General features: G+C 42.7%; 1 protein-coding gene across 15 annotated transcripts in view; it reads left to right on the top strand.

Annotated features, from left to right (window-relative positions):
- Window positions 1-24,635, top strand: part of ANKS3 (ankyrin repeat and sterile alpha motif domain containing 3) — a 48,868-nt gene that overhangs the window by 11,529 nt on the left and 12,704 nt on the right. For 11 of the 15 annotated variants that reach the window (XR_002787599.2, XR_002787598.2, XM_064295512.1 and 8 more), the window contains exons 2-6: window positions 599-770; window positions 3,375-3,573; window positions 3,715-3,836; window positions 5,250-5,331; window positions 23,693-23,828. Coding sequence is in view for 13 of the 15 variants with exons in the window: in XM_064295512.1 (XP_064151582.1) it covers window positions 601-770; window positions 3,375-3,573; window positions 3,715-3,836; window positions 5,250-5,331; window positions 23,693-23,828 (709 nt within the window). In the remaining 2 variants the exon portion in view is untranslated. The other 4 variants (XM_064295516.1, XM_064295517.1, XM_064295518.1 and 1 more) reach the window with 4 other exon arrangements.

The raw sequence follows: 24,635 nt of genomic DNA, 5'->3' as shown, positions 1-24,635 counted from the left end.
GCTAGGACTTCCAGAACGATATTGACTAGCAATGAGGAGAGTGAGCATCCCTTTCTTGTTCCTGATCTTAATGGGAAAGCTTTCAGTCTTTCTCCATTGACTACGATATTAACTGTGGGCTTTCATAAAGGCCCTTTATTGTATTAAGGAATTCCCCTCTATTCCTGTCCTATTGAGTGTTTTTATCATGAAAGGGTGTGGAATTTTGTCAAATGCTTTTTCTGCATTTTTTGAGATGATCATGTGGTTCAGAGCTGAATTTTGATCTAACCCCAAGTCTAGGGATCTTTCCCACTATACTCAAGAACACTTTTGGTCAAATGACCCAATTACCATTTCTTTACTGCCCAGCCAATAGCCCGTCAGGCTCCTTGAGTTCCTGAGAGTTCTCTTTTTAGGATCTGTGGTAAGAAGCTTCTGAGGGTGAACATGATGGAGCTGCCCAAACCATATGACACTTGACGAAAGATAATTGTATACTAAATATCACTGATAGGGTAGTAATGGGTGGCCTACTGCAGTTTGGAGGAAGACCATCTTGTTTCATGCCTGGAACAGCCAAGAAGGAAAGCCCTAACCTCCGTGCCTCCTTCCACAGCCATGTCAGAGCTCAGCGATGAGGCCAGTGAGCCGGAACTCCTGAACCGCAGCCTGTCCATGTGGCATGGGCTGGGTCCACAGGTCAGCCGGGAGGAGCTGGATGTTCCCTTGGATCTGCACACCGCTGCTTCCATCGGCCAGTACGAAGTGGTAAAGGAGTGTGTCCAGCGGTAAGAGGGACTACGAAATGTCCGTTCTTCTCAGATTTGAGCGCCGTTGCATTGTTAGATCCCATGTGAAGATATCTGTGATCTAACAAGGCCACAGGGACAGACATTTCATGCATGTGGAGTGAATTGACTCCCATTTATCTTGGCCAGTTGTCAGTAATGATGATGCGGGGGAGGTTTTCTTCCTAGGAAGAAAAAGAAGGATGTAAACTTTTTTCAGCGGCTTATAAACAATATGAACTTCAAAATTTAAACACGGTAAGTATATAGTTTTCACTAAGTCATTGCAAGAACCTCAAAAACAAAAGATAGAAGCCGGTGACTGTAAGGCCTTCTTTGCCAGATGGGTTTGTTTTTATCTCTAATGCCCTCCTATCTCCTGTAGTTTCTGCTGTAGAAAAGGAAGGGGGCTGGGTTTTATCTCCCCTCTGGAGGGTTGCCACCTGAACAACTGCTGACATGCAGGTTTTTACTAACCTGTATATCCATATTAAAGGAGCGCTGGTGGTACAGTGGTTAAGCACTTGGCCACTAACTGAAAAGCTGGCAGTTGGAACCCACTCAGTGGCTCCTCAGGAGAAAGAAGCTGGCAATCAGCTCCTGTAAAGAATATAGCATAGGAAACTCTATGGGCAGTTCTACTCTGTCTTACAGGGTTGCTATGAGTCAGAATCAATTCGGTGGCACCCAAGAACAACACAATATACGCATATTAGGGTCTGTGGATGGCGCAAACAGTTAAGTGTTCAGTTACCAACTGAAAGGTTGGCGGTGAGTCAATGCAGAGGTGCCTCTAAGAAATTCCTGGCAGTCTACTCCCAAAAAATCAGCCATTGAAAACCCTATGGATTATAGTTCTACTCTGACACATATGGATGGGGTCACCATGAGTTGGAATCGACTTGACAGCAAGTGATTTATATGTATATTAATTCCCCAAACAACAAAGTCCCATGTCTTATTCTTAGTGCAGTGTGATACTTGCTGTAGTTTTTGGAAAAGGATTCGTCTCCACCCAACTTTAAGCTTCCTCTGGTTCCCATGTCTCATTTAATAACTTGGAGAAATGACCTACGTCTATATCTGAATGAGTCTCACCTGTGCCTTTTCCAGTGCCCAGTGAGCCTGTCCTCCAGAGCATAGTGGCAGTCACTGCTGTGGAGTGGCTGCCCGGGCGTGTGAGTCTCAGAATCAACAGGAGATTCTGGTGCCTGCTGAATAGTTGTCTGGTACAGCTTAATGTGTGTATACCTGTGAGAGCCACTTGTTATTGTTACCTCTGCCAGAGGCAAGAATTGTGGACAGGGAAGGTGAGGCCAGGCTGGGGGGACATAACAATGCAAGATGCTCCTGGAAGCAGGTATTCCTTTAAGTGTGATTCCTCAACCCCAACCCCCCCTCCCAGGCTGGGAAGTCCGCTTTTTTTTTCCCCCTATGAGAAGACCCATTTCTAGAATTTTCACAGAAATCAGCAAGAAAGACGGGAGTCTTTGGTCACGGATTTGTCACAAATGTTTCTGTAGGGTAAGGTGACAAAGGAAGAATCAGTTGCGGTAGGGCTTATCCGCTGTCAGAGTCCCTCCCTCCTTTGTCGCCCTCCCTACCAGCACTGGACTAACAGAGTCTAGTTGATTTTGGTGGGTGGTCAAGGGTCTGGTCCAGGGTATCTCAGTCTCAGCACTCTTGGCATTTAGGGCTGGATTACTGTGTGTCATGGGGCCATCCTGTGCACCATCGGACACTTAACAGCACCCCTGGCCCCCACCCACTAGATGCCACTAGTAACCCCTTCTGTTGTGACAACCAAAAAGAAACGTCTCCCCAGTTGAGAGCCACCTGTGTAGTAGCTGTTGTGTGGAGAAGAGCACTGCTGATCTTGGGCAGGAGGGGCCAGTGAGAATATGGAATAAGAACAGGGGAACAGTGCTGAGAGGTATGGACTTTGCATAGCAGGCTTGTAGGAAGCATTTCCCTGTCTTCCTTTCCCTGACAAGGAGCCGTGGTGACACAATGGTTAAGTACGTGGCTGCTAATCAAAAGGTTGGCAGTTTGAACCCACCCAGCAGTTCTGTGGGAGAAAAACCTGGTGATCTGCTCCTGTAGAGATTGTTGTTGTTCTTGTTAGGTGCTGTCAAGTTGGCTCTGACTTATAGCCACCCTACGTACAACAGAACGAAACACTGACCGGTCCTGCGCAGTCCTCACAGTTGTTGTTATACTTGAGCCCATTGTTGTAGCCACTGTGTCAATCCATCTCATTGAGGGTCTTCCTCTTTTTCGTTGACCCTCTACTTTACCAAGCATGATGTCCTTCTCCAGGGACTGGTCCCTCCTGATAACATGTCCAAAGCATGTATAAAGATTGCAGCCTAGAAAATCCTATGGAGCACAGCTCTACTCTGTAACACATGGGATCACCGTGAGTTGAACATCAACTTGCTGGCAACTAACAACAAAAAAAGACTTGGCCAGGGAGTATCTAGGTCAGAGATAATGCTGTTTCCTGTCAACCCTTCTCGGTCTTTCTCTGCCCCAGCCTCGCCACTGGCTGTGAACCCTACACGAGACAGCAGGGCATGGCTAGCGTGTCTTGCGTTTGTTTAGGAGAGAGTTAGATTTGAACAAGAAGAACGGTGGTGGCTGGACCCCGCTGATGTATGCCTCTTACATTGGACATGATACCATTGTGCACCTGCTGCTCGAGGCGGGGGTGAGTGTGAATGTGCCGACCCCGGAAGGGCAGACTCCACTGATGCTGGCCTCCAGCTGTGGCAACGAGAGCATCGCCTACTTCCTCCTCCAGGTGAGCTGCAAGGGTGCCTGGGCCCAGAGATCAGAGGGCTCTCCCGGCCGCCCAGACCGAGAGGGCACCATCGCTTCTATCACTTCTGACTCTTCCAGCAGGGGAGGCAGGCAGTAATGAGCACCCTGTGTTCTTTTGAAGCAAGGTGCTGAGCTGGAAATGAAAGATATCCAGGGCTGGACTGCTCTCTTCCACTGCACCAGCGCTGGGCACCAGCAAATGGTCAAGTTTCTCTTGGACAGTGGAGCCAATGCCAATGTGAGGTGAGTACACAACTTTCAGTGGTCTGGTCTTGGTGGATGCCAGGAAGGGCAGCTCTGGAGGCAGCTAAGCAGAGTCAGAGCAGCCTCTGCCATGGATGGGAGGTCAAGACAAAGGGGCAGAGTGGAAGGTGTCTCACCACACCCGGGACCTGTGAGAATCTGCCCTTTTATGCACCTGTCAGGAGACATGGGTGCATCACTGTAAGCTCATGGAGCCTTCTTATCTGTATCTGAAAACCAGGGCACCCACACCCATGTTGTACATGCACCAGTGGTCTAACACACCGTGGCATTTGGCCAACAGGTAGTAGGCACCAATTCTTTTCTCTTACTTGCCTTTGTCTGTATCAGATGAAGTGATGTTTTGAAAACAGTCAGGAGTTTGATAAGCTGGGACTGGGGTTTTGTCTAAAGCATACATGAGAATAATCCGCTCTTAACACAGCAAGAGCCAACACAGCATCCATTACTGCTTGGTTCTGTGTACTCCACTGATGTCGGCCATTGTAAGACATGCTGTAATTGTATGTGCCACTAAGAAAGAAAAATGCTACTAAATAACATTCCACTCACCTGTGGATTGTGAGACACATTCTGATTTCCGAGATGTTAAAATGGTAAAACCGTTTTTCCTAGAATGATGGAAAACCAAGTGTTTAGCGTGGTTCTTGCCTTCTAGACCATCTTGAAACAAGTAAGGATATGAGGCAATCTGAAGGCAGTGCTAAGTTAACTATAACCAAGCACATAGAGTGAGCATTAGGGACTAATTAAGGACAGGTTAGATTAATGTCCCTGGGTGGCACGGTTAATGTGCTCAGCTCCTTATAGAAAGGTTGGTGGTTCGTGTCCACCCAGAGGCACCTTGGAAGAAAGGCCTGGTGATCTTCTGAAAAATCAGCCATTGAAAACCCTATGGAGCACAGTTCTACTCTGACACACATGGGGTTGCCAGGAGTCAGAGTTGACTTGATGTCAACTGGTAGACGGGTAGTACTTGGAGCTTTTAGGGAGGGGTTCCTGGAGGATGTTGAACTCAATAGAGAGGATTGAGGTAGGTGGTCAGGGGTAATTCAGTTTTCTGTGAGCAGTCCAGGGCAATGGCTATGTTCTGAGCATGATTAAGTGGAGATTTAGGAGGCAGCAGGTGGGAACAGCAGCTTAGGAGGAGGGGAGATGGGGGACGACTTGTCTTTAGGACAAAAGGCCACAGCTGAGGCCCAGACCAGACCAGTGAATGAGACTGTTAATATTAACTGCTCTCGTTCTCATCTTGCTGGTTTTTGTGAGCAAGAGGCCTCTGCCCTTGGAGATGGGTGACCTGTGTGTTCGCTCGGTTTTGTCTTCAGCAGGAAGCTTTGCCTGGGCAGGACTTTTCCTCTTTACTCTCTGACTGTGGCCTCTATCTTGCAGGGAGCCGGTGTTCGGGTTCACACCTCTGATGGAAGCCGCAGCTGCTGGCCATGAGATCATCGTGCAGTATTTTCTGAACCATGTAAGTTGACACTGTTTATTAGCTTATAAATTAGCCACAGCAAGTGAGGAATCACGCCAGTGAAGTAGAAACTATAACAGAATGTTCTCGTTCCACAGAAATAACTACCCTCCATCCATGTATTTGGGGGACATTGGATGGAAAATGGACATTCTCATGATTGTCCACTGGAGCTTAGCATTAGAGGTATCATGGAGACTAAAAATGAACATCTGCACCTGTAATGACATTGGAAATACTTTTATTTGAAGACTGTGGGAAAGCAGATTTTAAAAAGTGAATAGTACTCATAATTCTGTCACTTTACAAATTATATAGAATAAGAAGGCAAAGCTCTTCCTCCCTTTTCCCTCCCTTCTTCCCCTTCCCAAGATTTGCACTGTTTTTGTACAAAGCCTCCCCAGGTTCATTCCTCTGCTTGCCCAGGTACACTGTATGTTTCTCTATAAATGTGCAAACACATCGCTTTTGGTTTTGAACAAAAATAGGATTCTACTATGTATTTGCTCTGCACCTTTTAAAAACTCACTTAATATCCACTAGACATCAGTCATCGCATGATTGTATTTTGCAAGACTGAGGATTTCTTCACTGCAAATACCTTTTTTTACCAACATAAACAGCAACTAACTATACACATGGACCTTACCAGATGGAATACACAGGAATCAAATCGATGACACCTGTGGAAAGAGATGATGGAAAAGCTCAGTATCATCAGTGAGAACAAGGCCAGGGGCCGACTGCAAATCAGACCGTCAATTGCTCATATGCAAGTTTAAGTTGAAACTGAAGAAAATTAGAACAAGTCCGTGAAAGCCAAAGTACAACCTTAGGTATATCCCACCTGAATTTAGAGACCATCTCAAGAATAGATTTGATTTGTCGACCACTAATTACAAATACCAGATGAGCTGTGGAATGACACCAAGGACATCATACATGAAGAAAGCAAGAGGTCATTAAAAAGACAGGAGAGAAAGAAAAGACCTAAATGGATGTCAGAAGAGACTCTGAAACTTGCTCCTGGACAGGGAGTAGCTAAAACAAAAGGAAAAAATGATGAAGTAAAAGAGCTGAACAGAAAATTCCAAAGGGCGGCTTGAGAAGAGAAAGTAAAGTATTATGATGACATGTGCAACGACCTGGAGATAGAAAACCAAAAGGGAAGAACACACTCAGCATTTCTCAAGTGAAAAGAACTGAAGAAAAAGTCAAGCGTCGAGTTACAATACTAAAGGATTCTATGGGGAAGATATTTAACGATGCAAGAAGCATCAAAACAAGATGGAAGGAATACATGGAGTCAGCATACCAAAAAGAATTGTTTCACATTCAGCCATTTCATGAGGTAGCATATGATCAAGAATGAATAGTATCAAAGGAAGAAGTCCAAGACGCGCTGAAGGCATTGGCAAAAACAAGGCTCTGGGAATTAACAAAATACTGATTGAGATGTTGCAGCAAATGGATGCAGCGCAGTAAGTGCTCACTCGTCTATGTCGAGAAATTTGGAAGACAGCTATCTGGCCAGCCTACTGGAAAAAGATCCATATTTATGCCTATTTCCAAGAAAGGCGATCCAGCTGAACAGGGAAATTATTGAAATTATTAATGTCAATGTAAGCAAAATTTTGCTGAAGATCATTCCAAAAGTGGCTGTAGCAGTATATCGACAGGGAACTGCCAGAAATTCAAGCCAAATTTAGAAGAGGACGTGGAACCAGGGACATCATTGCTGATGTCAGATGGATCCTGGCTGGAAGCAGAGAATACCAGAAAGATGTTTACCTGTGTTTTATTGACTATGTTAAGGCATTCGACTGTGGGAATCATAACAAATTATGGATAACATTGCAGCGAATGGGAATTCCAGAACACTTGTGTTCATGAGGATTCTGTACGTGGATCAAGAGGCAGTCATTCAAACAGAACAAGGGGATACTTTGTGGTTTAAAGTCAAGAAAGGTGTGCGTCAGGGTTGTATCCTTTCACCATACTTATTCAGTCTGTATACTGAACAAATAATCCAAGAAGCTGGACTATGTGAAGAAGAACGGGGCATCAGGATTGGAGGAAGACTCATTAATAACCTGAGACATGCAGATGACACAACCCGGCTTGCTGAAATGAAGAAAACTTGAAGCACTCACTAATAAAGATCAAAGACCACAGCCTTCGGTATGGATTATACCTCAACATAAAGAAAACAAAAGTTCTCACAACTGAACCAATAAGCAACATCATGATAGAGAAAAGATTGAGGTTGTCCAGGATTTCACTTTACTTGATCCACAGTCAACACTCATGGAAGCACCAGTCAGGAAATCAAAAGACGCGTTGCATTGGGCAAATCAGCGACAAAAGACCTCTTTAAAGTGTTGAAAAGCAAAGATGTCACCTTGAGCACTAATGCGCGCCTGACCCAAGCCATGGTGTTTTCAATCACTGCATATGTGTGTGAAAGCTGAACAATGAATAAGGAAGATCGAAGAATTGACACCTTTAAATTGTGGTATTGATGAAGAATATTAAATATACCATGGACTGCCAAGAGAACAAACAAATCTGTCTTGGAAGAAGTATAACCAAGAGTGCTCCTTGGAAGCAAGGATGGAGAGACTACGTCTTACATACTTTGTACATGTTATCAGGAGGGATCAGTCCCTGGAGAAGGACATAGTGCTTAGTAAAGTAGAGGGTCAACAAGATGAATCGACCCAGTGGCTGCAACAGTGGGCTCAAGCATGGCAACCAATTGTGAGGATAGCATAGGACCAGGCAGTGTTTCGCTCTGTTGTGCATAAGGTGGGTATGAGTTGGAACTGACTCGACAGTACCTAACAACAACAGACATCTTATCAGGTCAGCACATATCCCTGTACAGTATTCCATGGATAACGTGCCCCAAGTTTAACGGCATCAGTTCCTTAGCAGACATTTAACTTTCCGACATTTTGCAATTGCACATAGTGCTCTAGAGAATATCCTTGCACACGTGGCTTTAGCACACATGTAGTTATTTCTATGTACTATATTTGCACACGAGGAATTGCTGGTGGTCACATTTTAAACTTAACAGGCCCTATTAAAAAGTCAAATAACCCAGTTAAAAAATGGGCAAAGGATTTGACTAGACATTTTTCCAAGGAAGATATAGAGATGACCAATAGCACATGAGAAGATGCTCAACATCATTAGCCATCAGGGAAATGCAAATCAAAACCATAATGAGATACCACACCATGCCCAGTAGGATGGCCAGAATAAAAAAGACAAATAATAACAAATACTGATGAGGACATAGAGAAATTGGAACCCTGATACACTGTTGATGGGAACATAAACTGGGGCAGCTGCTATGGAGAACAGTTTGGCAGTTTCATAAAAAGGTCTACATAGAATTACCATATGATTCAAATTTTACTCCTAGATACATACCCAAAAGAATTAAAAACCAGTATTGTAACAAAAACTTGTACATGAATGTTCATAGCAGCATTATTCATAATAGGCAAAAAGTAGACACAACCCAAATGTCTAATCCACTGCTAAATGGATACACAAAATGTGATATTACAATGGAATATTCAGTCATAAAAAGGAATGAAGTACTGATGCATGTACTACAATGTGGATGAACCTTGAAAACATTATGTTTGTATCACAAAGGACCACATATTGTATGATTCCTTTTACATGAAATGTTCAGAACAGGCCAGTCTGTAGGAGCAGAGATGAGTGATTTCCTAGGGCTGGGGGAAGTGTGGAGATTGAGGTGGGGGAGGATGATGGCTAAGGGGTATGTGACTTCTTTTTGGGGAGATCAAAATGTTCTAAAACTGATTATGGTAATGGTTGCACAACTAATTTGTATACTTTAAATGGGTGAATTGTATGGTATATGAATTATAGCTCGATAAAACGGTTTTAAAAAGTCCAGTGGGGGGAAGTTTTAGTAGGTCCTAACAGATTCCCACCAAAAAGGTTGTCTGTGTTGTCCTTCCTGCAGTGACACAGCAGGTGCGCATCCCCCCGTCTCACTAGTTGGCTATCCCTAGTCTCTTAAGTGGCCAGTCTGGTGGGAGGAAAGTGGCATTTGTTTTACTCTGCACTTCCTTAATTGTTACTGAGGTTGACCATTTTTTCTGTATGTTTATTGACCGTGTGAATTGTGTCTTTTATGAGTTGTATTTCTTTCACGAATTGTGTCGTATTTTTGGCCCAATTTTCTGTTGGATTGCTTGTTCTTTTTTTACTGGCGGGAACGTTTCGAATAATACATTTTAAGAATGCCATCCCTTTTTTTAAAAAGAATCTGGGGACAGCGCATGTACATGGTAAAAAAAAATGGAGATGACACAGAAGCTGAGCTTCTCCCACCCTTGTACCCTGTCTCCTGGTTGCCCTCCTCACAGGCATCTCATATCAGGCTCTGTGTATCCTCTTAGTCTGGGCATGTATAAGCACCTACAGCACATTGTCTGCCCCACCCACGTAGCTGTTCCCACCTTGCTTTCTAGGTGGCACAAATGGTTAACCACTCGACTAATAGCCAACTAATAGCGGAAAGATTGGCTATTCGAACCCACCCAGAGAGGCCTTCTAAGAGGCCTGGTGATCTGCTTCTGAAAGATCCACAGCCTTGAAAACCTTTTGGAGCAGTCCTACTCTGCACACCTGTGGTCACCCTTAGTCAGAATCAATTTGACTGCAACTAACAACATATTATAGAGATCATTCTATATCAGTGTATGTATAGACTCGACTGGCAACTAACAACAACAATGTACATTGTAGAGGTTTTTCTGTATCAATGTACGTGTAGCTGTTTTGTCCTTTTTTTGTTTTTAAAGGCTGCATAGTATTCTCTTGTAGGAGCGAATCAGAATTTAACGCTTTCGTGCTCGCAGGTGCCTGTAGGGACCAGGTACTTTTTTTTGCCTCTGAAGGTTTATTGGGAAGCTGCTGCACTATCAACAGTGTGTGCTGCTACAAAGGCTAAGGCCTTTTTGACTATTTGAGGGCCAGCAAAAAAGAGGAAGACCTTAAAGCAGATGGATTGACACAGTGCCTGCAACAATGGGCTCAAGTATAACAACGATCATGAGGATGGTGCAGGACCGGGCAGTATTTCGTTCTGTTGTACATGGGGTTGCTATGAGTCAGGACCAACTTGACGGCACCCGACAATAACAGCTAACACTTAGGTAGCCTGTGGGAGGAGGGGGAAAGAAAAAAAATTAATACTACCTACCAAAATTTTTGACACACTCAATGATTCAGCATGCTTACATTAATGAAAACACATGGTATCAACAAAAAATTCAAAGCAGGAGGCGGAGCCAAGATGGCGGAATACACAGATGCTTCCGGCGAGCCCTCCTTACAACAAAGACCCGAAAAAACAAGTGGAAGGAGTATATTTGTGACAAACTGGGAGCCCTGAGCATCAAAGGCAAGCTTAGACAACGAACTGAGGAGCAGGGGGAGAAAGAGACCCTTCAGAAGTGGAGAGGAGTTACCAGACCTGAATCAGAGGGAGACCTCAGGCACCGTTCCCGGAGCAGTTTCCTCAGGGAGAAGCAGCCAGCCGCACAGCCTACTCACACCTCCGGAACCTGTGAAGAACAGCGCTCTTGGCAAAAGCTAAGTACTTGCGTGTATTTTACTGCACCCCCCCCACCCCCAAGCCAGCTTCAGCGGCTAAATCCCTGGGCCTGAGATAGGCCCTGTTGAGGACCTAGAGCCATCCTCCAGGCCTTCGGAAAGAAAAAGATTTGCAATTGGGGGAAAAGATAATTTGCTAGCTCCATTAACCGGGGGAGCTCAGGACAGAAGTGGCTCCTGTCCAGGCATAAACCATCTGTGGACCTTGAGCACCCTTCCCTTCTGCATGGACCTATGTGGGCCTATTTCGGGAGAATAGGCCCTTGTTGGCAAACTCCAACCACTTCACCTGTGCGATGGAGTGGTGGGTGTTTGACATTTGACATTCCTTTGCCTATTAAACAAGGTCCTCACCTACCCACATCAGGGACCTAAGGACTGGTAGCTCCACTCAGGTCACCCAGCCACCCGCGACAAGGGTCCAGAGATTACTGGTACCACCCAGTCCTTACAACCAAAAACTTTGGGTGCCCGTGGTCCCTCTGCAGAACCCACCCACCTGCACGCTCTAGGGAACAGGGATGTGTTCTCCTCAGAGACACTGGAGGGTTGGTTCTCAGCCCCCTGCCTTGTTCAGAGCATGACCCCCTGCTGCAATCAGAGACTGGTATGTACGCCAATCACCCATGCCCCTCTGAGAGTGTAGGACAGAGCCTGTACCATACACTTGATGATCCGCTACCTGAAAACCTGAGCTGAATTTATACAAGAAAACTGAATGGACTCCTAGACTGATATACCTGATAACAGCTCTAGCCAGCTGGGGACAGGACATCAGAGCTCCAAAGGCAAAAATAATCAAGCTAGCTCACTCAAGCAACCCATAGGGGTATACAAAAACAAAACAAAGCAAGCAGCTACAACACAGTAAGCAAGCATAAACTAATACAATAACTTATAGATAGCTCAGAGACAACAGTCAATATCAAGTCATATAAAGAAACAGACCATGATCACCTCAGCAGGCTCTCAGAACAAAGAATCCAGGGATCTTCTAGATGAAAGTGCATTCCTGGAATTACCAGATGCAGAATACAAAGGTTTAATATACAGAACCCTTCAATACATCAGGAAGGAAATGAGGCAATATGCAGAACAAGCCAAGGAGCACACAGATAAAGCAATTGAAGAAATTGGAAAGATAATTCAGGAACATAATGAAAAGTTTAATAAGCTGAAAAATCCATAGACAGACAGCAATCAGAAATTCAGAAGATTAACAATAAAATTACAGAATTAAGAGAACTCAGTAGAAAGCCAGAGGAGCAGAACTGAGCAAGTATAAGCTAGAATTTCTGAACTTGAAGATAAATCACTTGGCACTAATATATTTGAAGAAAAATCAGATAAAAGAATTAAAAAAAAATGAAGAAACCTTAAGAATCATGTGGGACTATATCAAGAGAAATAACCTATGAGTGATTGGAATACCAGAACAGGGAGGAATAATAGAAAATAGAGAGAAAATTGTTGAAAATTTGTTGGCAGAAAACCTCACTGGTATTGTGAAAGATGAGAAGATATCTATCCAAGATGCTCATCGAACTCCACATAAGGTAGATGTTAAAAGAAACTCACCAAGACATATTATAATCAAACTTGCCAAAACTAAAGATGAAAGAATTATAAGAGCAGCGAGGGATAAACAAAAAGTTACCTACAAAGGACAGTCAGTAAGAATAAGCTCAGACTACTCGGCAGAAACCATGCAGGCAAGAAGGCAATGGGATGACTTATTTAAAAAATTGAAGGAAAAAAATTGCCAGCCAAGAATCATATATCCAGCAAAACTGTCTCTTAAATATGAAGGTGAAATTAAGATATTTCCAGATAAACACAAGTTGAGGGAATTCATAAAAACCAAACCAAAACTACAAGAAATACTAAAGGGAGTTCTTTGGTTAGAAAATAAATAATATCAGGAATCAACCCAAGAGAATTAGGAGGCGGGGCCAAGATGGCGGACTAGGTAGACGCTACCTCGGATCCCTCTTGCAACAAAGACTCGGAAAAACAATTGAATCGATCACATGCATAACAATCTACGAACCCTGAACAACAAAAACAGACTTAGAGACGGAGAACGAACAAATACGGGGAAGCAGCAACTGTTTTTGGAGCCTGGAGCCAACGTCACAGTCAGGTAACCTTGGCACCGGGCTTAGGTCTGGGCCCAGGGGGGCTGAACTTAAAAAACTTGTGACGGCGCAAACAAGGGGTGCAGCCCTACCCCCTGAACTGACCTCGGGAGGGGGCCCAGCTGGTCCGCGCGGGCGGCGTGGCGACGCGGCTCGTGGGAGAAGTCCCCAGGAGGCAGTGACTGGATTTGGAGCCGGGAATGCAGCGTCCCACCCAGGGAACCTTGGCGCCGAGCTTTTGACTGGGCACTGTCATGGCGCAAGCATGGGGCGTAGCCCTACTCCCCTGAACTAACCCCGGGAGGGGGCCCAGCCGGTCCGCGGGGACGGCGCGGCAACGAGGCTGGCGGGACGAGAAGTCCCTGGGAGGCAGCGACTGATTTTGGAGCCGGGAGTGCAGCGTCCCAGCCGGGGAACCTTGGCGCTGGGCTTTTGACTGGGCACTGTCACGGCGCAAACACGGGGCGTAGCCCTACTCCCCTGAACTAACTCAGGGAGGGGGCCCAGCCGGTCCGCGCGGGCGACATGGCAACGCGGCTGGTGGGACGATAAGTCCCCGGGAGGCAGCAACTGATTTTGGAGCCGGGACTGCAGCGTCCCAGCAGGGGAACCTTGTCGCTGGGCTTTGGACTGGCAGCGGAGAATCTGACCGCGGCTTCAGTGGGCCAGACCCCCGGGAACAATCTCCACACAGCCAGCACACATAGGCCACATGCCCCTCAGGAGTCTCAGATAAAATAGTCATTCCAAGCAAGATAAGCAACTTTGGCTATATTCTGGGGTGCCTTTTTTTTTTTTTTTTTTAATCTCCTGTTTCTTTGAATCCTCCCCCACCCTTCCCAGGCGGCTTCATTAACATTGGAATTTCCTGAGCCAGAGGGAGAATGGCTCCGGCTCCACGGCTGCTTTGCTTTTCCTTTTTTTTTTTTTTTTTGTGGTCTTTTCCTAACCCATTCTTCTGGCCTGAGAGAAGGAACCACAAAAAACCCAGGGACCAAAAATCCATCCCTAATTGGACTAAAAACACAGAAACAGCTACAGCCAAGCATATATGATCCAAATCTCGGACTTTCATCCTTACAGGGAACAAGGTGGCGGTTATAATCCAGAGCCAGTTCTGATAGGGATCTGACTGAATTTTTTTTAGCGGATTTTCTGGAAAAACAAGTTTCCCAGGTCTGATATCTCAGCTTATTCAACAGAGCCCTAACTGACCCACAACAGGGAACTGAGGGCTGAAGCTCCCCCCAGACCACCTAGCTTCTTGCCTTAGGGGTCTAAGGAGGGTGACACCTACCAGTCAGTAGAGGTACTTGCACTGGGGGCCTAAGGTACAGCTGCAGTGCCCTCCCACCAAGGTGCTACAGGAATAGAGACACACCTACCTCACTGACACTTGGGGGAAGCCTGTCAGCATCCTGCCCCCCCAGAGTGTGAACCCCAGCTGCTAATAGAATCTGGTGCACACAACTATCACCACTACTTCTTGAGGTGGATAGGTGTTAGGGTGCAGCACACACTTGATGACCCAAAATCAGATTCTACTCAAGAATAGTGAATAGACTCAGGCATATATATCTGGCAACAGCCCATACCAGCTGGTAATAGGTCATAAATAAGTCAAGGGCTACAACAAACAAGACAGCACAATCTAGTAGCCCATCCACGTATATTGAAAGAAAACAAAACAAGATAAGACTCAGTGAGCAATTACAGAATAAACCACTTGCTCGGAGACAGCAGTCGATATCAAACCACATAAAGAAGTAGACCATGACAGCTTCTACAACCCCCCAAACAAAGGAATCAAAATCTTTCCCAAATGAAGATACAATCCTGGAATTATCAGATACAGAATATAAAAAACTAATTTACAGAATGCTTCAAGACATCGGGGATGACCTCAGAAACGAAATAAGGCAAACTGCAGAAAAAGCCAAGGAACACACTGATAAAACAGTTGAAGAACTCAAAAAGATTATTCAAGAACATAGTGGAAAAATTAATAAGTTGCAAGAATCCATAGAGAGCATGTAGAAATCCAGAAGATTAACAATAAAATTACAGAATTAGACAATGCAATAGGAAGTCAGAGGAGCAGACTCGAGCAATTAGAATGCAGACTGGGAAATCTGGAGGACCAGGGAATTAACACCAACATAGCTGGAAAAAAAATCAGAGAAAAGAATTAAAAAAAATGAAGAAACCCTAAGAATCATGTGGGACTCTATCAAGAAGGATAACTTGTGTGCGATTGGAGTCCCAGAACAGGGAGGGAGGACAGAAAACACAGAGAAAATAGTTGAAGAGCTACTGACAGAAAACGTCCCTGACATCATGAAAGATGAAAGGATATCTATCCAAGATGCTCATCGAACCCCATTTAAGCCTGATCCAAAAAGAAAAACACCAAGACATATTATCATCAAACTTGCCAAAACCAAAGATAAAGAGAAAATTTTAAAAGCAGCCAGGGATAAAAGAAAGGTCTCCTTCAAGGGAGAATCAATAAGTTCAGACTACTCAGCAGAAACCATACAGGCAAGAAGGCAATGGGATGACATATACAGAGCACTGAAGGAGAAAAACTGCCAGCCTAGGATCATATATCCAGCAAAACTCTCTCTGAAATATGAAGGCGAAATTAAGATATTTACAGATAAACACAAGCTTAGAGAATTTGCAAAAACCAAACCAAAGCTACAAGAAATACTAAAGGAAATTGTTTGGTCAGAAAACCAATAATATCAGATACCAGGACAACACAAGGTCACAAATCAGAACATCCTGATATCAACTCAAATAGGGAAATCACATAAACAAATTAAGATTAATTAAAAAAAATGCTCATAACAGGGAATCATTGAAGTCAATATGTAAAAGATCACAATAACTAAAAAGAGGGACTAAATATAAGTGGCATAGAACTGCCATATGGAGAGTGATACAAGGCGATATAGGACAATACAAGTTAGGTTTTTACTTAGAAAAATAGGGGTAAATATTAAGGTAACCACAAAGAGGTATAACAACTCCATAACTCAAGATAAAAGCCAAGAAAAACGTAACAACTCAACAAACATAAGGTCAAACACTATGAAAATGAGGATCTCACAATTTACTAAGAGAAACGTCTCAGCACAAAAAAGTAAGTGGAAAAATGAAATTGTCAACAACACACATAAAAAGGCATCAAAATGGCAACACTAAACACTTATTTATCTATAATTACGCTGAATGTAAATGGACTAAATGCACCAATAAAGAGACAGAGAGTCTCAGACTGGATAAAGAAACACGATCCGTCTATATGCTGCCTACAAGAGACACACCTTAGACTTAGAGACACAAACAAACTAAAACTCAAAGGATAGAAAAAAATATACCAAGCAAACAATAAGCAAAAAAGAAGAGGAGTAGCAATATTAATTTCTGACAAAATAGACTTTAGACTTAAATCTACCACAAAGGATAAAGAAGGACACTACATAATGATAAAAGGGACAATTGATCAGGAAGATATAACCATATTAAATATTTATGCACCCAATGACAGGGCTGCAAGATACATAAATCAAACTTTAACAGAACTGAAAAGTGAGATAGACGCCTCCATAATTATAGTAGGAGACTTCAACACACCACTTTCAGAGAAGGACAGGACATCCAGTAAGAAGCTCAATAGAGACACGGAAGACCTAATTACAACAATCAACCAACTTGACCTCATTGACTTATACAGAACTCTCCACCCAACTGCTGCAAAGTATACTTTTTTTTCTAGCGCACATGGAACATTCTCTAGAATAGACCACATGTTAGGTCATAAAACAAACCTTTGCAGAATCCAAAACATCGAAATATTACAAAGCATCTTCTCAGACCACAAGGCAATAAAAGTAGAAATCAATAACAGAAAAACTAGGGAAAAAAAATCAAATACTTTGAAACTGAACAATACCCTCCTGAAAAAAGACTGGGTTATAGAAGGAATCAACCCAAGACAAGAACACTGGGCAGAACAACCAGAAGTCAACCCAGACAGGGAAATAAATAAAAAAAAAAAAAGCAAGATTATTAAAAAAAAAAAAAGCCCACAACAGGGTAACAGCGATGTTATTATACAAAAGAAGACAAGATTAAAATAATAATGAGGGACTAAGAAATGTAATCATACAGCTTCCATATGGAGAGGAAGATACCGCGATACAAAGAAATAACAGTTAATTTTTAATTAAAAAAAAAATAGGGGGAAATAATAAGGTAACCACAAAGGAGACAAACTATCCTACTCATCAAAATAAAATACATGGGAAAAATAGAGACTCAGCAGAAACAAAAGCAACAACAACAAATATGAGGAAAGGACAATATATAAAGAAAATCTACTCAGCACATAAAATTAAGTGGGAAAAAGGAACTGTCAACAACACACAAAAAAAGACATCAAAATGATAGCACTAAAGCATACCTATCCATAATTACCCTGAATGTTAATGGACTAAATGCACCAATAAAGAGACAGAGAGTGGCAGAATGGATTAAAAAACAAGATCCGTCTATATGCTACCTACAAGAGACAAACCTTAGACTTAGAGATGCAAACAAACTAAAACTCAAAGGTTAGAAAAAAATATATCAAGCAAACAACAATCAAAAAAGAGCAGGAGTGGCAATATTAATTTCTGACAAAGTAGACTTTAAATCCATCATAACGGATAAGGAAGGACATTATATAATGATTAAAGGGACAATACACCAAGAAGATATAACCATATTAAATATTTATGTACCCAATGACAGGGCTGCAAGATACATAAAACAAACTATCAGCATTGAAAAGTGAGATGGATAGCTCCACAATAATAGTAGGAGACTTCAACACACCACTTTCGGTGAAGGACAGGACATCCAGAAAGAAACTCAATAAAGACACGGAAGATCTAGATGCCACAGTCAACGAACTTGACCTCGTAGACATATACAGAACACTCCACCCAACAGCAACCAAGTGTACTTTCTTTTCTAGTCCACATGGAACATTCTTTAGAATAGACCACATATTAGGTCATAAAGCAAGCCTTAGCAGAATCCAAAACATTGAAATATTACAAAGCATCTTCTCTGACCATAAGGCCATAAAAGTGGAAATCAATAATAGGAAAAGCAGGGAAAAGAAATCAAACACTAGGCAACTGAACAATACCCTGCTCAAAAAAGACTGGATTATAGAAGATATTAAGGATGGAATAAAGAAATTCAGAGAATCCAATGAGAATGAAAACACTTCCTATCAGAACCTTTGGGACACAGCAAAAGTGGTGCTCAGAGGCCAATTTATACCAATAAATGCATACATCCAAAAAGAAGAAAGGGCCAATATCAAAGAATTATCCCTACAACTTGGACAAATAGAGAGCAACAAAAGAAACCCACAGGTATCAGAAGAAAGCAAATAATAAAAATTAGAGCTGAACTAAATGAAATAGAAAACAGAAAAACAATTGAAAGAATTAACAAGACCAAAAGCTAGCTAGTTTTTTGAAAAAATCAACAAAATTGATAAATCACTGGTCAAACTGACAAAAGAAAAACAGGAGAGGAAGCAAATAACCCGAATAAGAAATGAGATGGGCGATATTACAACAGACCCAACTGAAATTAAATGAATCATACCAGATTAATATGAAAAACTGTACTCAAACAAATTTGAAAACCTAGAAGAAATGGATGAATTCCTAGAAACATACTACCTACCTAAACTAACACAAACAGAGGTAGAACATCTAAATAGACCCATAACAAGAGAAGAGATTGAAAAGGTAATCAAAAAACTCCCAGCAAAAAAAAAAAGTCCTGGTCTGGATGGCTTCATTGCAGAGTTCTACTAAACTTTCAGAGAGGAGTTAACACCACTACTACTAAAGGTATTTCAGAGCATACAAAAGGACGGAATACTACCAAACTCATTCTATGAAGCCACCATATCCCTGATACCAAAACCAGGTAAAGACACCACAAGAAAAGAAAATTATAGACCTATATCCCTCATGAACGTAGATGCAAAAATCCTCAACAAAACTCTAGCCAATAGGATTGAACAACATATCAAAAAAATAATTCACCATGACCACGTGGTTTTCATACCAGGTATGCAGGGATGGTTCAACATTAGAAAAACAATTAATGTAATCCACCACATAAATGAAACAAAAGGCAAGAATCACATGATTTTATCAATTGATGCAGAAAAGGCATTTGACAAAGTTCAACACTCATTCATGACAAAAACTCTCAGCCAAATAGGAATAGAAGGAAAATTCCTTAACATAATAAAGGGCATTTATACAAAGCCAACAGTCAAGATCACCCTAAATGGAGAGAGCCTGAAAGCATTCCCACTGAGATCGGGAACCAGACAAGGATGCCCTTTATCACCGCTCTTGTTCAACATTGTATTGGAGGTCCCAGCCAGAGCAGTTAGGCTAGGTAAAGAAATAAAGGGGATCCAGATTGGCAAGGAAGAAGTAAAATTATCTCTATTTGCAGATGACATGATCTTATACACAGAAAACCCTAAGGAATCCTCCAGAAAACTACTGAAGCTAATAGAAGAGTTCAGCAGAGTATCGGGATACAAGATAAACATACAAAAATCAGTTGGATTCCTCTACACCAACAAAAAGAACATCGAAGAGGAAATCACCAAATCAGTACCCTCCAAGAAGATAAAATACTTAGGAATAAATCTTACCAGAGATGTAAAAGATTTATACAAAGAAAACTACAGTACACTTCTGCAAGAAACCAAAAGAGACTTACATAAGTAGAAAAACATACCTTGCTCGTGGATAGGAAGACTTGACATTATAAAAATGTCTGTCCTACCAAAAGCGATCTATACATTTAATGCAATTCCGACCCAAATCCCAACAACATTCTTTAATGAGATGGAGAAACAAATCACCAACTTCATATGGAAGGGAAAGAGGCCCTGGAAAAATAAGGCACTACTGACCAACTTCAGGGACAGCCTTAAGATTAAGGTGACAGACTCCCCCAGGCCCACAGCGAAACCTCAGCTGGAGGGGGTGGGTATTCTTATGTAAAAGGGGAGGGGATAAACCATCATTTCACATCTGTTATGTTTTAGGCACGGTGCTAGGCAACTTGCATATAGTATCTCGTTTTACCCTTCCTTCAATCTTGCAAAGAGATTGGACCCATTTTGTGGATGAGAAAACTAAGGTTTGGAAATAATAAAAGAAGAACAAAGTGGGAAGCCTTGCTCTACCTGATTTTAGAACATATTATACAGCCACAGTAGTCAAAACAGCCTGGTGCTGGTACAACAACAGACAGGTGGACCAATGGAACAGAATTGAGAATCTAGACATAAATCCATCCATATAGGAGCAGTTGATATTTGACAGAAGCCCCAAAACAGTTAAATGGGGAAAAGACAGTCATTTTAACAAATGGTGCTGGCATAACTGGATATCCATCTGCAAAAAAATGAAACAAGACCCATACCTCACTCCATGCACAAAAACTAACTCAAAATGGATCAAAGATCTAAATATAAAATCTAAAACAATAAAGATCATGGAAGAAAAAATAGGGACGTTGGGAGCCCTAATACATGGCATAAACAGTATACAAAACATTATTAAGAGTGCAGAAGAAAAACTAGATAACTGGGAGCTCCTAAAAATCAAACACCTGTGCTCATCCAAAGACTTCACCAAAAGAGTAAAAAGACTACCTACAGACCAGAAAAAGTTTTTAGCTATGACATTTCTGATCAGCGCCTGATCTCTAAAATCTACATGACAATTCTAACTGAAAGGTTGGTGGTTCGAACCCACCAGCTGCTCCAAGGGAGAAAGAAGTGGCAGTGTGCTTCCGTAAAGATTTCAGCCTTGGAAACCCTATGGGGGAGTTCTACTCTGTTCTATAGGGTCACTATGAGTTGGAATTGACTGGACAGCACCCAACAACAATTCCCTGTGCAGTTTGCCCTCCCGAGTGTGTGCCAGTTAGCCTCCCACCACCAGGTGTGAGAGTACAGGCGTGTAGCTTTTCAAATGTAAAGTGAATTGGGCTCTTCCGATTTGAAAAATAGACGTGAAGATCAGAAAGGCAGAAAATATTAGAGGAATGCAAATCAAAACTACAATGAGACTCCTTCTCACCTCCAAAAGGCTGGCATTAATCCAAAAAACACAAGATAATAAATGTTGGAGATGTTGTGGAGAGACTGGAACACTTATACACTGCTGGTGGGAATGTAAAATAGTACAACCACTTTGGAAATTGATTCGGTCTTCCTTAAAGAGCTAGAAATAGAACTACCATACCACCCAACAGTTCTACTCCTTAGAACATACCTTAAAGAAATAAGAGCCTTCACACGAACAGATATATGGACACCCATGTTCATAGCAGCACTGTTTACAATAGCAAAAAGATGGAAGCAACCAAGATGCCCATCAACAGATGAATGGATAAATAAATTATGGTATAGTCACACAATGGAATACTACGTAACAATTAAGAACAACGGTGAATCCGCGAAACATTTCATAACATGGAGGAATCTGGAAGACATTATGCTGAGTGACATTAGTCAGTTGCAAAAGGACAAATACTGTATGAGACCACTATTATAAGAACTCTAAAGTTTAAACATAGAAAAAAATATTCTTTGATGGTTACGAGAGTGGGGAGGGAGGGAGAGGGATATCCACTAACTGGATAAACTGGATAGTAGACAAAAAATTACTTTCGGTGAAGGGAATGGCAACACACAAGAGGGGAAGTCAGTACAACTGGACAAAGCCAAAAGCAAAGAAGTTTCCTGAACACAACCAAATGCTTTGAAGGCCAGCGTAGCAGGGACAGGGGTCTGGGGACCATGGTTTCAGGGGACATCTAGGTCAATTGGCATAACAAAATGTATTAAGAAAACGTTCTGCATCCCACTTTAGTGAGAGGCATCTGGGGTCCTAAACGCAGCAAATGGCCATCTAAGATGCATCAGTTGGTCTCAACCTACCTGTAGCAAAGGAGAATGAAGAATACCGAAAAGACATATGGTAAAGATGAGCCCAAGAGACAGAAAGGGCCACATAAACCAGAGACTTCATCAGCCTGAGATCGGAAGAACTAGATGGTGCCCGACTATCACTGATCACTGCCCTGACAGAGAACACAACAGAGAATCCCTGATGGTGCAGGAGAACAGTGGGATGCAGATCTCAAATTCTCATAAAAAGATTAGGCTTAATGTTCTGAGTGAGACTGGAGAGACCCTTACAGTCATGATCCACATTCCCTTTGTTAGCCCAAGATTGGAACCATTTCCAAAAACAACTCTCAAGATGGATTGGACTGAACTATAAGATGGATAGTGATACTGGTGAGGAGTGAGCTTCTTGGCTCAAGGGACACTTGAGTCTATGTGAGCAGCTCCTGTTCTGGTGGCAAGATGAGAAGAAAGAGGGGGACAGGAGCCGGCTGAATGGACACGGTGAATACAGTGTGGACAGTAGGAATGTGCTGTCTGATTAGGAGGAGAGCAGCTGGGAGTACACAGCAAGGTGTGTGTAACATTCTGTATGAGAGACTGACTTGTAGACTTTCACCTACAGCAGAATAAATTAAAAAATAACCAAAAAAAGGCAGAAAAGCCATCATCTCATTGCTTGAAAATACTAACATTTTGGGCATATTTCCTCCCTGTATTGTTTTCCGTATACCTTTTTTTGTTTTGTTTTAATATGGCTGTAATTGTAATGTACATACAATTTTGCATCATCTTTTTTAAAAAGCTGATACCAACTGTTTGTAAATATCAACATTTATGGCTGCAGTGTGTTCTGCCAAGAGGCGGCAACATAGCTGGCTTTCCCGTCCACATGAGCATCAGCTGTTGCCTCCAAGTTTTCGTTATTGTAAATCATGTGCTGAACATCTTTGTATGTAAAAGCTTTCTTTGTATGTAGGGTTAATTCCTTAGGATAGAGTTGCAGACATGGAATTATTGTGCTGGGGACTCTAAGCACTTTTCAGAGCTTTGGATAAAAGCTACCAATTATTTCAGAAGGGTGGTGATACCATGGTTTTAAGGGCATTTCACTAGTGAGCCTGTTGTCTTGGTTTTCCCTGTGTGGAGAGAGTAGGACAAGCGCAGAAAAGGGTGCAGGCCGGGACCCTCCAATTTTGCCTTCCCCACCTGGGTCCAATCCACCATTGTGGGCTTCAGCCAAATGAAACAACACCCTGGCAGTGCTTTGAGGCCCAGAGGCTGCAGCTGTGCCACAGCTTGATTACTGCTCCCTTTTACGTGTCCAGCAGTCCCTCCTCAGCCCCACCAGACAAACCTCCACCCCTTTTTCACCTGGCCCTCGTGTCTGGCGGCCCTCAGGAGCAGAGCTTTCTGGATGTGCTGTTAAGATGCCTCTCACTTTCTCTTATCCAGGGCCGGCAGCCTGGGAAGTGAGGGTGCTTCGAAGGGTAGGTGCCCAATTCTTCTTTCATGGCTTTCACAGGGAGTCAAAGTGGACACACGAGACCACAATGGCGCCACAGCCCGGATGCTGGCCAAGCAGTATGGACACATGAAGATTGTGGGGCTGATAGACACCCACGCAACAGCTCTGCCCACGAGCCTCTTTCGGAGCCCAGGTACCTGTCTGAGGAAGTCGAGGTTGCCCTGGGCATTCTGGGCACCTGTGAGTGAAATAAGATCTCCCCCCAACACCTGCTCCTCTGAGGTGTGGCTACAGCTGATTCCATTGAGCATCAAGGCTGAGGCCTGCTGGCCCACGGGAGACAGTGCCAGGCTGTATGGAGCCCACAAAGAGGGACCTGGGTTCTAGTGTTTCCTTCTATGTTATCTTCTGGCTATGCTGTGGTGTTTGTTGCCTTGTAAAATATGTTAATTTTGTGTAGTCAAATTTATCAGTCCTTTATTGCCTCTGGATTTTGAGTCACAGGAAACCTTTCCCTGCACCCTGAGTGTGTAAGAATTCACACGTGTTTTCTGCTAGTTCTTGGTTTCAGTTTTTACATTGAGATCTCTGATCCGTTAAGACTTTTTTCTCATGTGATGTGAGGTGTGGTTCCAATTTTATCTTTCTCTAAATGGCTACCCAGTTGTCCCAGTGCCATTTATTTAGAGTCCATCTTTGACCTAGTGATTTGAGATGCTGTCTTTATCTAATACTGAATTTCCATTTGTACTTGGGTCTGTGTCTGTACCATCTGTTACACTGTTCTATTCACGCACCAGACCCACACAGTTTTAATTACAGAGGCTTTGTTTAGTCTATTTTAATATCTGGGAGGGCCAGTCCCCCTCACAGCTTTTCTTTTTCAGTGTTTTCCTAGCTATTTCTTTTTCTCTATGAACTTGAGTATCAACTTACCTAGCTCCTTAAAAGCAAAGTGTTGATGTTTTTATTGAGACTGTGGTAAATTTATAAATGAACT

This window comes from Loxodonta africana, chromosome 12 (genome assembly GCF_030014295.1).
Source record: "Loxodonta africana isolate mLoxAfr1 chromosome 12, mLoxAfr1.hap2, whole genome shotgun sequence".
NCBI lineage: Eukaryota > Metazoa > Chordata > Mammalia > Proboscidea > Elephantidae > Loxodonta > Loxodonta africana.
Note: the sequence above shows the minus strand (reverse complement) of the source record. Positions and strands in the feature narration are given on the sequence as shown.